At 45.3% G+C, this 14,108-nt stretch overlaps 1 protein-coding gene across 1 annotated transcript in view; it reads right to left on the reverse strand.

The window, feature by feature from the left end:
* LOC125120781 (O-acyltransferase like protein-like) overlaps positions 1-14,108 on the reverse strand; it is a 74,462-nt gene that overhangs the window by 26,417 nt on the left and 33,937 nt on the right. The window contains exon 10 of the mRNA XM_047769208.1: positions 4,317-4,418. Within this exon, the coding sequence (XP_047625164.1) occupies positions 4,317-4,418 (102 nt within the window). The remainder of the gene's footprint in view (positions 1-4,316; positions 4,419-14,108) is intronic.

The following is a 14,108-nucleotide window of genomic DNA, read 5'->3' on the forward strand; positions in this document are numbered from 1 at the left end:
ATTTGTTAACAAGTGTCCTGTGGGGTTGAGACTGGGAAGGGGTGCCTTTATATATATATAACTTTCTGTTAGAGTAAGACACTATTATCAATAATTTTTCAAAAAAAAAAAAAAGGAATTCCTGTCGTGGCTCAGCAGTTAAGGAATCTGACTAGCATGCATGAGGATGCAGGTCTGATCCCTGGCCTCACTCAGTGGGTTAAAAATCCGGCGTTGCCGTGAGCTGTGGTGTAGGTCACAGACACGGCTTGGATCCCCCATTGCTGTGGCTGTGATGTAAGCTGGCGGCTACAGCTCCAATTTGACTCTTAGCCAGGGAACTTCCATTTGCCATGAGTGCAGCCATAAAAAGACAAAAAATAAATAATAAATAACAATAATTTTTTTTCACCTATTAAGCTAATTTTTAATATGCAGCTCCAAGTTGGAACAATCACACAGTTTTAAGGATCTGGAGCCTCTACTTGCCTCCTTTCCCATGAGGTAACATCTAAAGCACTTACCCTTAGAAGCTGGGGGTTTGCATTTTCTGTAACTGCAGGAGCTCCTCCCTTGGTCTTGCCTCTCCTGCTCTCTCCCCAGTCTATTCTCTGCCAGGCTGCCAGAGGAAGTCTTGCAACATGTAAATCTGACCACGCCACTACCCTACAGGGACCCTCCAAAAGCAAATTCTCTCAGAATAAAATGGGAGGTTCCTAAGGCTGCCTTCAGGCCCTATCGACTTGGGTCATCCGCCCCCCCCCCCCGCCCCCCACTTCTCTGCCCTCATTCCTCTGGCACCTTTGGGCTCCCTGAGATTCTGCAAACACATCAACCATGGCTCCCTCCACAGGACCTTTTCTCTTGGTTACCACCATGGACCTGTCTTCCCTCACAGAAGTTTCTTTGCTCAGAATATTCCTCTGCTTCCTTCAGCGTTCTTGACAAATGTCACTTTCCCTGACTGCCCTACCAGAGGAGGACCCTGTCTTGGTTCCTTCTCCAAGTCATCACTTGGTGGCATTTATCATCACTGACCTATTATAAATGGATTCATTTTGCATATTTATTTTATTGTCTTTCTCTAATCACAAGAAGTTAACGCCCATGTCAGTAGGTGCTTTCATGGCTTATCAACTGCTGAATCTTCAGGGTCTAGAACAGGGCCTGAGAGTTCCCACTGTGGCTCAGCAGGTAAGAACCTGACGAGTATCCATGAGGATTCGAATTCCACCCCTGGCCTTATGCAGTGGGTTAAGGATTTGGCGTTGCCACCAGCTGTGGCATAAGTCAAGATGGGGGCTTGTGGAGTTCCTGTTGTGGTGCAGTGGAAACAAATCTGACTGGGAACCATGAGGTTGCAGGTTCAATCCCTAGCTTTGTTCAGTGGGTTCAGGATCCAGCGTTGCCATGAGCTGTGGTGTAGTTCACAGATGCAGCTTGGATCCCTCGCTGCTGTGGCTGTGGCATAGGGCGGAAGCTGTAGCTCCAATTCGACCTCTAGCCTGGGAACTTCCATATGCCTCGGATGTGGCCCTAAAAACAAACAAACAAACAAACAAAAAAACAGTTCATGGTACACAGTGGGCCCTCCATAAATACAGAAAGAACAACTGAGCATATGATCTTACTTTCACTCTTCTTGGAGTTAGAAAGGCAAGCAATAAATCAGAGCTGCATAATAACAACCAGTCTTGCTGGCAGGAGTGAGAACATCAAAGTAGCTAGGCATGTGGCTTCTTTTTCACTGGGTCTACCTTGAAGAGAGTGAGTTTGATTCTTCCCCCTCATTTTTCAATAAAGTCTTGTCTGGGGTTGGACTCATTCTCTTCCTGGCTCCCGCCTGGCCCTCTTCCAGAGCTCCCTGACTCAAGAGTGTCATTACCTTCCTCCTTGTCGCCTGAGCTGGAAAATCTGAGTGTCTTTGATTGGCCGGATCTCCATCGCCACTCCCCATCGCCAGGGCACATCCTGGGACAAGTTCCTGCCCAGCATCCTCACCACCGTCTTGTCCCATGAGGTCTCGCCTCCTCACCACCTGCCCCGTGGTCTCTCTGTCCCCATGACTGCTTTATCTGGTAAAGCCTGTCTTGCTCTTCAATCTCCACCTCCAGTATTTTCCTTCTGAAGCAAGTTTCCCAGGCACAACCCACCATGCCACTGGATGCCGTGCCACAACCCATCTTGGCATTTATCTCTGAGAACCCTTGGCCTGAGTGCCAGTCCCTCTTCCCGAGAAGACCACAGGGGAGGACAGGCTACTCAACCCAGTGCCATATACCCAAATGATATTGAAAGAATAAGCATTCTGTCAAGCATTCAGGATGAAGACTAGATTTAATAGCACTTGGAAGATGTCATAAAGGCCATGATGAAAAGAAATCACCAAAGTTCTGTTCCTTAGCTCAGACTCATTCTTAATCTCTTAACAGGAAAAGTTAAAAGGCATGAGAGTTCCCTGGTGGCCTAGGAGTTAAGGATTCGGTGTTGTCACTGTTGCGGCTCAGGTTCCATCCCTGGTCCCAGGACATCTGCATGCCCCATGTGGAGTCAAAAAAAAAAAGTATAGGGGAGTTCCCGTCATGGCGCAGTGGTTAACGAATCCGACTAGGAACCATGAGGTTGCGGGTTCGATCCCTGCCCTTGCTCAGTGGGTTAACGATCCGGCGTTGCCGTGAGCTGTGGTGTAGGTTGCAGACCCAGCTCGGATCCCACGTTGCTGTGGCTCTGGTGTAGGCCGGTGGCTACAGCTCCGAATGGACCCCTAGCCTGGGAATCTCCATATGCCGCGGGAGCGGCCCAAGAAATAGCAAAAAAAAAAAGACAAAAAAAAAGTATAAAGAACAACAGCAGTATTAATAAGATCTTATATTTATTGAGGACTTATTATATGTCACTTTTTCTTAGCTGTGCCCAAGGCACGTGGAAGTTCCTGGATCAGGGATTGAAGCTGAGCCGCAATAGAGACCCAGGCCACTGCAGTGACAATGCCAGATCCTTAACCCACTGAGCCACAAGAGACCTCCCTGTCACATTTTTCTAAGTTCTTTGCATGTATTCTCTCTCTCGCTCTCTTTTGTGTGTGTGTGTGTGTGTGTGTGTGTGTGTGTGTGTGTGTGTATGTGTCTTTTTAGGGCGGCACCTGTGGCATATGGACATTCCCAGGCTAGGGGTTGAATAGGAGCTATAGTTGCTGGCCAACACCAGAGCCACAGCAACACAGGATCCCAGCTGCGACTGCAACCTACACCACAGCTCACAGCAACGCCGGGTCCTTAACCCACTGAGTGAGGTCAGGGATTGAACCAAAAACTTCGTGGTTCCTAGTCAGATTCATTTCCACTGTGCCACAACAGGAACTCCTGCATGTATTCTCTCATTTAATCCTTGCAGGAGTTCAAGGAAGTAGGAGCCATCATTCTCCTCATTCTTTGAGATGAGACAACTCAAACACAGAAAGGGTGAGACACTTACTCAAAGTCACACAGCTGGTAAATGATTGAGCCAGAATGCAACCCAAAGCAGCCTAGAGTCAGATCACACCCAGAAGATTGTTTCAACACTCCCTTTCCTATTTTGAGACCATCATCTTTTCTGCGCTCTTGTCAGCAGAACAACCACTGTCCCAAGTTTCAACCAGCCCCTCTCCTGGTTGCATATTCTTCTGTTTTTTTGTTTTGTTTTGTTTTGTTTTATCGTTACTACTAGTCTCTTATTTACAGAATCCAATTACTACTAATTTACAGGAGCCATATAATTTCTGTTGAACACAGCTTCCATAGAAATCTGTACATTTACTGAAATCTGCTGCCAATCAGCTGAGGAATAAAGACGTTTTTTCAGACTTAACAGAGTTCAAATTCTATTGGGATAAGTACCATGAATACTGGTATCTTCCACTTGGCAAAAGCCATTAAACCAGCAAGAGGCAGCCATGGGGTTTTTTTGTTTGTTCTTTTAAGGCCGCACCCGCAGCATATGGAAGCTCCCAGGCTAGGGGTCAAATCAGAGCTGCTGCTGCTGGCCTACACCACAGCCACAGCAATCCAGGGATCCAAGCCACATCGTCCACCTGCGACACAGCTTGCAGCAACACCAGATCCTTAACCCACTGAGTGAGGCCAGGAATCAAACCTGCATCTTCATGGACACTGTGTCAGGTTCTTAACCTGCTGAGCCAAGAGAGTAACTCCCAAGAGCCAGCCATGTTTAAGGAAGAAATGGATTTTTCTCAGTTTATTTTTCTTTGAAAATTCTTTCACAAGAAGGTTAAAGAGTAAAAAACAATCAATGATTACACAGCAATGATGGATTGAGAAATTATGTAAATAACCTACCTTGTAAGGCGACTGAGAAAGTATCTGAGGATGATTTTAGGGGTCATTCCTTGGTCTGAATTCTGACACATCTTTAAAAATGACCTTGCACTTAACCAGCCGCTGAGAGAAAGAGAAGAATAGATCACAGGAATAATATCAGTGATACAGTTCATGGGTTGATTAACTTGGTTGTCTTTGTCAGGACACAATACGTTATACTGCAGTAACAAAATATCTTCAAGACTTAACACTAGTTTTTTCTTACTCATAGTTCTTGCCCATGGCCAACGGTCTTGAGTTCAGCATTCTCTTCACTATGGGAGCCAGGTTGACGGAGCAGCCACTATCTGAGAGTTCAGCAGTCACCATGGCAGAGGACATAGGATAAGAGAGTTCTGGAGGGCCTCAAATCAATAAGTAAATGTTCTGGCCCAGAAGTGACATGTTTAGGAGTTCCTGCCATGGCTCAGCAGTTAAGGAATCTGACCAGCATCCATGAGGATGCAGGTTCAATCCCTGGCCTCTCTCAGTGGGTTAAGGATCTGGTGTTGCTGTGAGCTGTGGTGTAGGTCACAGACACAGCTGGGATCATGCATTGCTGTGGCTGTGGTGTAGGCCAGAAGCTACAGCTCTGATTGGACCCCCAGCCTAGGAACCTCCATATGCCATGGGTGTGGTCCTAAAAAGCAAAAAAAAAAAAGAGTGACATGTCTAAAGCTCTTAGCATAATGGCAAGACCAGGTACCACTTTTGGTCAAATCTAGTGATGGAGCTCACCCAGGTGCCACGGGGCCAGGACGTGGCCTGGAGGAAGAAGAGCCAGAAATACTTGGTGATTGACACTAATAACAACCACATTTGTCTTCTGAAATAGTAATGTAGAGGCTTTCTGTGTCACCATTTTCTTTCCTTTTCTTGTCTTTTTAGGGCCGCACCCGCAGCATGTGGAGTCTCCTAGGCTAGAGGTCAAATCAAAGCTGGAGCTACAGGCCTATGCCACGGCCACAGCAACATCATATCCGAGCTGTGTCTGTGACCCACACCACAGCTCATGGCAACGCCAGATTCTTAACCCACTGAGTGAGGCCAGGGATGGAACTTGTGTCCTCATGGATACTAGTCAGGTTCGTTAACTACTGAGCCACGACAGGAATTCCATGTTACCATTTTCAAGGCACTTCCACTAATGGTGCTGCATTTGTTTCTCCAGCCATACCAAACCACTTTGCAATAAATGTTTGTTGAGTGAGTTAATGATTGAATAGATGAATAAACAGCTCTCTTAGCCGAAAGGGAAGATATTACCATTCCTGCCTACCTAATCAGGAAAGTGAGATTCAAAGACTAAGTGGGCTGCCAAAGATCCCAGTTAGAATTCGTAACCAAGGTATCTTTTTTTTTTCTTCTTCTTCTTCTTTTCAGGGCCTAAGCTGCAGCACATGGAAGTTCCCAGGCTAGGGATCGAATTGGAAATGCAGCGGCCAGCCTATGCCAGAGCCACAGCAATGCCAGATCCAAGCTGCATCTGCAACCTATACCACAGCTCATGGCAACGCCGGATCTTTAAACCACTGATTGAGGCCAGGGATGGCACCTGTGTCCTCATGGATACTAGTTGGATTTGTTATTGCTAAACCACAATGGGAACACCCGTAACCAACATAACTTAATGACAAATTCATTACCTAGAATGTCCAATGAGGTCCCATCATAGTGCAGTGAAAATGAATCCAACTATTATCCATGAGGACATGGATTTGATCCCTGGCCTCACTCAGTGGGTTGGGGATCCGGCATTGCCGTGAGCTGTGGTGTAGTTTACAGATGTGGCTCAGATCTGGCGTGGCTGGGGCTGTGGTGCAGGCCAGCAGCTGTAACTCCGATTCAACCCCTCCCCTGGGAACCTCCATATGCTGTGGGTGCGGCCCTAGGGAAAAAAAAAAGCAGAATGTTCAGCTGAAGAAACTTAGTTATAACTTGATGGCAACCTCTCCCCCGACCCAGTTTTAATGAGATACAACTGACAAACAGTTTAAGGTGTATGACATAATGATTTGATTTACATATATCATGAAACGATTATGACAATAAGTTCAGTGAACATCCATCATCTCACTGAGATACAAAATTAAAGAAATAGGAAAAAATTTTTTTTCCTTGTGATGAGACCCTTAGGATTTACTCCCTTAACAACTTTCATACAAAATATAGAGCAGTGTTAATTAGATTTATCATGTTGTACATTACATCCCTAGTACTTGGAGTTCTCACTGTAGTGCAACAGGCTCTGTGGCATCCCTGCAGCACCAGGTTGCAGGTTCCATCCTCGGCTGACACAGTGGGTTAAGGATCCAGCGTTGCCGCAGAGGCGGTATAGGTCACAACTGCAGCTCTGATCTGATCTCTGGCTGGGGAACACTATGTGCCACACGGTAGCCAAACAAACAAACAAACAAACAAACAAAAAATCCCTCCTACTTGCACCTTTTCAGTTTCCCAACCTTTTGACATTTATACCAGTGCTTCTTGTGGGTGTTTCCCTAAGGAACAAATGCATTTCCTATTGCAAAAGAAGGCTGTGAGTGTTCTGGGCAGGACTTGGAAGGGATCTGGGAGGTTGGATAATGTCTTTATTCTCTGCCAGCAAGAGTTTCTTTTGAAATGCAGCAAGTTGGATTCACTAGAATAGGAACAACATTTATAGAGAGGGGTAAAAGAGAGAGCTGAGTTGAGGAAGTAGGACAGCCAACTCTGATTCCAGCCACCTCTTCATTTTCAGAAAGAATGAATCAGGGTCTCACTCTTTGTTCGGCTATGCACTGCCTTCAGTTCACAAAGACAGGATAAAGAGATAGGCTGGCAGGAAAAGAGGCTCCGAGCAAGAGAACTAGTTCCAGGAGGCTAAGAAGACCCAGGGACTTAAATAGCCTGGGAAAGAATAAAATCCTGCAACGATGATGTGCGAAGTCAGCCTGAGCAGTAGAAAAGATTCCAAAGCCATCACCAGTTATCATCAGAAGCCTTTGGTCTTACTATAGAAATATATTGGTGATACAGTAGTTAAGACATAGTTTTGGCATGAAACAAACACTGTATTTCAGTTCTGATTCTAAATTTCCTAGTTGGGGGGCTTTGGTTATTTCATCTCTAAATATGAAATTTCTCATCTGTAGGCATGGGTCTGATATTGATTCCAACTTCATAGGTTTATTGTGAGAATTGTATGAGATAAGAGATTTTAAGTTCTTAGCACAATGGCAATACTACATTTTCACTATTAGTGATATTTCTATTGTTCAAATTCTATTGTTCAAATATTAGTCTAGGAGTTCCCTTCATGGCGCAGTGGTTAACGAATCTGACTAGGAACCATGAGGTTGCAGGTTCAATCCCTGGCCTTGCTCAGTGGGTTAAAGGATCCGGCGTTGCCCTGAGCTGTGGTGTAGGCTGCAGACATGGCTCGGATCCTACGTTGCTGTGGCTCTGGTGTAGGTCGGTGCCTACAGCTCCGATTAGACCTCTAGCCTGGGAACCTCCACATGCCGTGGGAGCAGCCCTAGATAAAGCAAAACAAAACAAAAAAACAAAACAAAACAAAACAAAAACAAATATTAGTCTATTGTTCAAATAGTAATATCACTATTTTTTCAAATGAAAGTCTTATTTTAAAAATATGTGCACTTCCCATAAAAAAAGAACAAAATAGGAGTTCCCATCATGGCTCAGCAGAACTAATCTGACTAGCATCCATGAGGATGCAGGTTCGATCCCTGGCCTTACTCAGTGAGTTAAGGATCCAGCATTGCCGTGAGCTATGGTGTAGGTCACAGAGGCACCTCGGATCCTGTGTTGCTGTGGCTGTGGTGTAGGCCAGCAGCTATAGCTCCAATTTAACCCCAGCCTGGGAACCTCCATATGCTGTGGGTGTGGCCCTAAAAAGACAAAAAACAAATAACAACAACAACAACAAAAGTCATTTGCAGCAACATGGGTAGAACTAGAGACTCTCATACTAAGTGAAGTAAATCAGAAAGAGAAAGACAAATACCATATGATATCACTTATATCTGGAATCTAATACACAGCATAAATGAACCTTTCCACAGAAAAGAAATTCATGAACTTGGAGAACAGACTTGTGGTTGCCAAAGGGGAAGGGAGGGAGTGGGATGGACTGGGAATTAATCTGGGGTTAATAGATGCAAACTATTGCACTTGGAATGGATAAGCAATGATATCCTGCTGCACAGCACTGGGAACTATAACCAATTACTTTTGATGGAGCATGATGGAGATAATGTGAGGAAAAAGAATGTATGTATATATGTGTGACTGGGTCATTTTGCTGTACAGCGGAAAAATGACAGAACACTGTAAACCAACTATAATAGAAAAACTAAAAATCGTTATAGAAAAATGTGTGCATTTTCTAGGAGTTCCCACTGTGGCACAGTCGGTTAAGGATCCAGCTTTGATGCAGCTGTAGTGTAGGTCACAGATGAAGCTCAGATTCTATCCCTGGCCCAGGAACTTCTATATGCCATGTGTGCAGCCAAAAAAGAAAAAAAAAAAAAGAGAGAAAAGAAAAAAGAATATGTACACTTTCTAAAGCAATACAATGAAAATTGGAGGGGGAAAAAGTTACTGAGACTGGCAATAAGAAACAAAAGCAAATAGGAATAAAGAAAAAAGAAACATCTGTCTTGGTCTCCCTCGCTGTGTCCACTGTGTCCAGCTCTGCTGGCTCCCATCCTCTGCCCTCCTCAGCTCTTCACACCTGGACTGGCTCCCTGGGTCTCAGACTTTAGGGGGCAGCAGCGTGGCCTGGAGGGCTTGTTACAACCAGAGGGTTTGACTCAATGAGCCTGGGGTGGGGCCCGAGAATCTGTATTTCTCCTAAGCTTCCAGACGATGCTGGTGCAAGGGCATTGAGACCATATTCTGAGAAGGCACAGCAGCCCCCCAGGCCCCAGACTGAGCCCAGAATCAGGTATGTCACCTTTACAATAAAGGGGATGCTTATTCATCATTTTCTCAAACATCAGGAATTTCAGCAGCCTTGGCCTGTGCTTTGAATATCTCAGGGCTGACCCAGTGGCTCTCTGCTGTCATCCCATTGATGGCCTTCTGTGCCCTTCGTTCGTCCCTCCTAGTGGCAATTCTCCAGTGTGAGGTTTGCTTTGGTTTCAATCATCGTCCTTACCAGCGTTCCTCCCTGGTCTTGGCGCTCTGCCAACCAGTCCCAGCAGTATATGGCATCTTTTTCGCCTTCTTCTTAGTAGCCCCCTTGCAGGAAACAGAATTCTGGTCTTTGAACTGCAATTCCCACCTTCCAGAGCCTCCCATCCTACACATGGACTTGACCACCTGGTTAGACCGGGCTATGCCCCCTTGGAACATCTGGTGTCCAGTGGTTCCAATATCATGGCCTTGTTCCCTGAAGAAGGTGGACTCTGACCCTTGTCGGTCTGGGCTACTCTCTATTGTCACCCTGGCCATCTCTTAGCATGAGCTGCCACCCTAGTGGTCAGGCCTCAGCTCATTTTGTACCCTACTGCCCCTTCAGGATGCCAAGAAACCACCATGCCAGTATCATATAACAATTAAGATGTCATTTCTTTCTTTTTTTTTTTTTTGGTCTTTTTTGCCATTTCTTGGGCCGCTCCCACGGCATATGGAGGTTCCCAGGCTAGGGGTCTAATCAGGGCTGTTGCTGCTGGCCACAGCCACAGCCGCAGCAATGCGGGATCCGAGCCACATCTGCAACCTACACCACAGCTCACGGTAACATCAGATCCTTATTAACCCACTGAGCAAGGCCAGAGATTGAACCTGCAACCTTATGGTTCCTAGTCAGATTGGCTAACCACTGAGCTATGACGGGAACTCCAAGATGTCATTTCAACAACTGTCTATGAGCAGTACTACGTGCCTAGCACTGATTTAAGCGCTAAAGACAGCAATACCCAAAACAGAAAAAAAAAAAAGAAATCCTGCCTTCTATTCCTGTGGAGAGAGACAGACAATAAACATATAAATAAAGTGGCATCTATAGTATGTTAAAGAAAAACAATAATTCAGGAAATATGAAGTCTTATATGTATGATCTAAAAAATACAAAAAAAACTAGTGGATATAACAAAAGAGAAGTAGACACATAGATAAAGAGAACAAAACAGTGGTTACCAGTTGAGGGGGTGGTTACTAAAATAAACTAGTGGTTACCATTGGGCAATATAGGGGTTAGGAAGGGGAAGGTACAAACTACTGGGAATGAAATAGGCTCAAGGGTGTATTGTACAACTCAGGGAATATAGCCAGCATTTTGTAATAAGTATAACTGGAAAGTAACCATTAAAAATTGTATAAAAAAATTTTTTTTTTGTCCTTTTAGGGCCGCACCTGAGGCATAGGGGTCAGGCTAGGGGTCGAATCGGAGCTATAGCCACTGGCCTATGTCACAGTCACAGCAACACAGGATCTAAGCTGTGTCTGCGACCTACACGACAGCTCATGGCAATGCCAGATCCTTAACTCGCGGAGCAATCCCAGGGACCAAATCTGTGTCCTCTTGGATACTAGTCAGATTCATTTCCGCTGAGCCATGAGGGGAACTCCAAAAAAAACTGTATACAAAATTTTTTGTTAAAAAAATAAAATGGGGAGTTCTCGTCGTGGCGCAGTGGTTAACAAATCCGACTAGGAACCATGAGGTTGCGGGTTCGATCCCTGCCCTTGCTCAGTGGGTTAATGATCCGGCGTTGCCGTGAGCTGTGGTGTAGGTTGCAGACGCGGCTCGGATCCCGAGTTGCTGTGGCTCTGGCGTAGGCCGGTGGCTACAGCTCCGATTCAACCCTTAGCCTGGGAACCTCCATATGCCACGGGAGCGGCCCAAGAAATAGCAACAACAACAACAACAACAACAACAACAAAAAAAAAGACAAAAGACAAAAAAAATGGGAGTTCCCATGTGGCTCTGCAGGGTAAGGATCCAGTGTTGTCACTGCTGTGGCTCAGGTTGCTGCTATGGTGTGGGTTCGATCCCTGGCCTGGGAACGTCCACATACCATGGGTGTGGCCAAAAATGAACTAATTAATTAATTAAAATAAAATAGGACAAGAAAGACCTGCTGTGAAGGTGACATTTGACTAAAAACCTGAAGGAGAAGAGGGAGCAAGTCACCAGGATAGCAGAGAAGTGTGACAGAAAATAAATGGTTATTAGCAACCTCTGTTTGGGAATTTGTTCTCTCCTAATCCAATGGCTCATACGCTCTTTAACACATGGACTTGTAAAAAAAATTTTAATAAGGCTGTATCAGAAGACTGCTCTGTTCTTTGGCCAACACCAACCTCTCCAGCACCCATCAGTTTGTCCCTTTCTTTTCAGTCATTTCCAACATCTTATATAAATGTGTTCTTAAGTCTCCTCTCGTGAATGAGCTCTCTGAACCCCACTGACCATCTAGCTCCACTCCACAAGCAGGGTCTCCACATCCTCCCATCCTTGTCCCACTCTTGCCAGGCTTCCATTTCCATCGCTCCACAGATGTACTCTGGACAAGGTCAACAGGATGCCTGCATGTTGCCAAATGCAAAGATCATTTCTCTGCACACCCAACTCCCCCAGTGTCAGCCCCATTGACAACACCCTTTCTTTTTTGTTGTTGTTTTTTTTGTTTGTTTGTTTTTTAGGGCCGCACCTGTGGCATATGGAGGTCCCCAGGCTAGGGGTCGAATCGGAGTTGTAAGTGCCAGCCTTCACCAGAGCCACAGCAACTCGAGATCCAAGCCACGTCTGCAACCTACACCACAGCTCACGGCCACTCCAGGACTTTAACCCACTGATCGAACCCACATCTTCATGGATAATATCTGTATTTGTTTCCACTGCACTACAACAGGAATTCCTAACACGCTTCCTTCTTGAAATACTTTCTTCTCTGGGCTTCCTGGTCCTTGCGGCGTCTTACTTGTCCTCCCATCTCACAGATCACTCATTCTCAGACTCCTCTGGGGCTCCTTCTCTTCTTCCCAGCCTCTACAGGTTGGGACCCCAGAGGGCCTAGGATTCAGCCCTGATCAGTCAAGCTATTCTCCTCCCAGCGTGACCTGATTCAGAGATATGGCTTTAGATGCTCCCCAGATCCCAAGGATTCTAAGATTTCTCTCTTCAGAGCTGACATTTCCACTGAGCTCTAGACTTATATAGCCAATGATTATCAAGGTCCCTTTAGCTTACCTTGTCCAAAAGAGAAAGCTTGACTCCCGCGCCCCCACACCCTACTTCTCCAATCTTCTCTGCCTCAATGAATGCCATCACCACCTACTCAGTTCCCAAAGCCAAAACCTAGAAATCCTCTCCAATGCCTCTCTTTTTCTCACATTTCACATCCAATCCATCAGCAGGTCCTAACAATGCCATCTCTAAGACGTATCTTGCACAATGACCTTGTCTCTGTATTCTAGCCACCACCACTGCAATCCAAGCCTTATCATTTCTCATCTGAAATATGCCCAAGGTCACCTGATTGATCTCCCTGCTTCTGTTCCTGCCCTTCTTAGGTCTATTATTAACATAGGGTTCAGAGCAATGGTTTATAAAATGTCAGATCATATCACTTTCGAAATTAAAGCAATCCAACGACTCTCCAGCACACCAAGAGCCACATCCAAACTCCTTAGTCTTGCCACACGTCCGACTTGGTCCAGCCCTGCCTGTCTCTCCTGCCTTCATCTCCTCCTGCTCTCTCCGCCTTCACTATGCTTCAGCCTTCCTTCACTCCTTCAACAAGACTCCTTAGACTTTGGTACTAGTTACTCCCTCTGCCTGAAACTTGCCTGTCCTGATTCTCTCATGACTGACTCCTTGCTATTTGGGTCTCAGATTGAATAGCCCCTCATCAGATAAGCCTTCTGCAACCTAGTCTAAACAGTTAAAAACCCCCTGTTCTATTTATTTCTTGATGCTTAATACTATCAGATTATTTCTTGTTTATTTGCTTATTGCCAATCACACATTCTCAGGCACACACACAGACATTAATGTAAGCAGCACCACAAGAAGCCCTGGTTTGTTTTACCCATTGATGTATCCTCAGGACCAAGAACAATGCCTGGCAAATAGATTTTCAACAGAGCTTAGTTGTACAGATGAATGCTTAGCATTTAATAAAAACAGTTGCCATTTACCATCACCATCTCCCTATGAAGGAAAGATATTTAACCCAAAAGAAGTAGAGGCAGGCTATCACAGTGTGGGACAATCTGGAGTCAGATTGCTTGAGTTTAGATGAAGGACTAGTCCCTTCAAGCTCAATTCCCTTATCTTTAAAATGGAGATTTTTGTGGTCTAGCCGTACAAGGAATATTACTCAGCCACAAAAAGGAAAGAAGTACTGATACGGGCTTCAACATAGATGAACCTCAAAAACATCATATTAAGTGAAAGAAGCCAGGCACAGAAAGCTATGTATTATATGAACCATTTATCTGAAATATCTAGAGCAGGTAAATCCATTGATACAGAAAGAACTAGAGGGGCAGATTTCTAAGAATTCGAGGTCGTAGGCAGAAACTGGGGAGTAACAGCCTATTGGGTGTGAGGTTTCCCTTGGGAATGATGAAAATGTTTTGGAACTAGATAGAAGTGGTGGTTGTACTACACTGTGAATACTGAATTGTACACTTTATTATTTTTTTCTTTTTTGGCCACCCCGTGGCATATGGAGTTCCCAGACCAGGGATCAGATTCAAGTCACCCCAGGTGTGGCAACACTGGATACTTAACCCACTGTGCTGGGCCAGGGA

The sequence above is a fragment of the Phacochoerus africanus genome, chromosome 2 (assembly GCF_016906955.1).
Source record: "Phacochoerus africanus isolate WHEZ1 chromosome 2, ROS_Pafr_v1, whole genome shotgun sequence".
NCBI classification, from domain to species: Eukaryota; Metazoa; Chordata; class Mammalia; order Artiodactyla; family Suidae; genus Phacochoerus; species Phacochoerus africanus.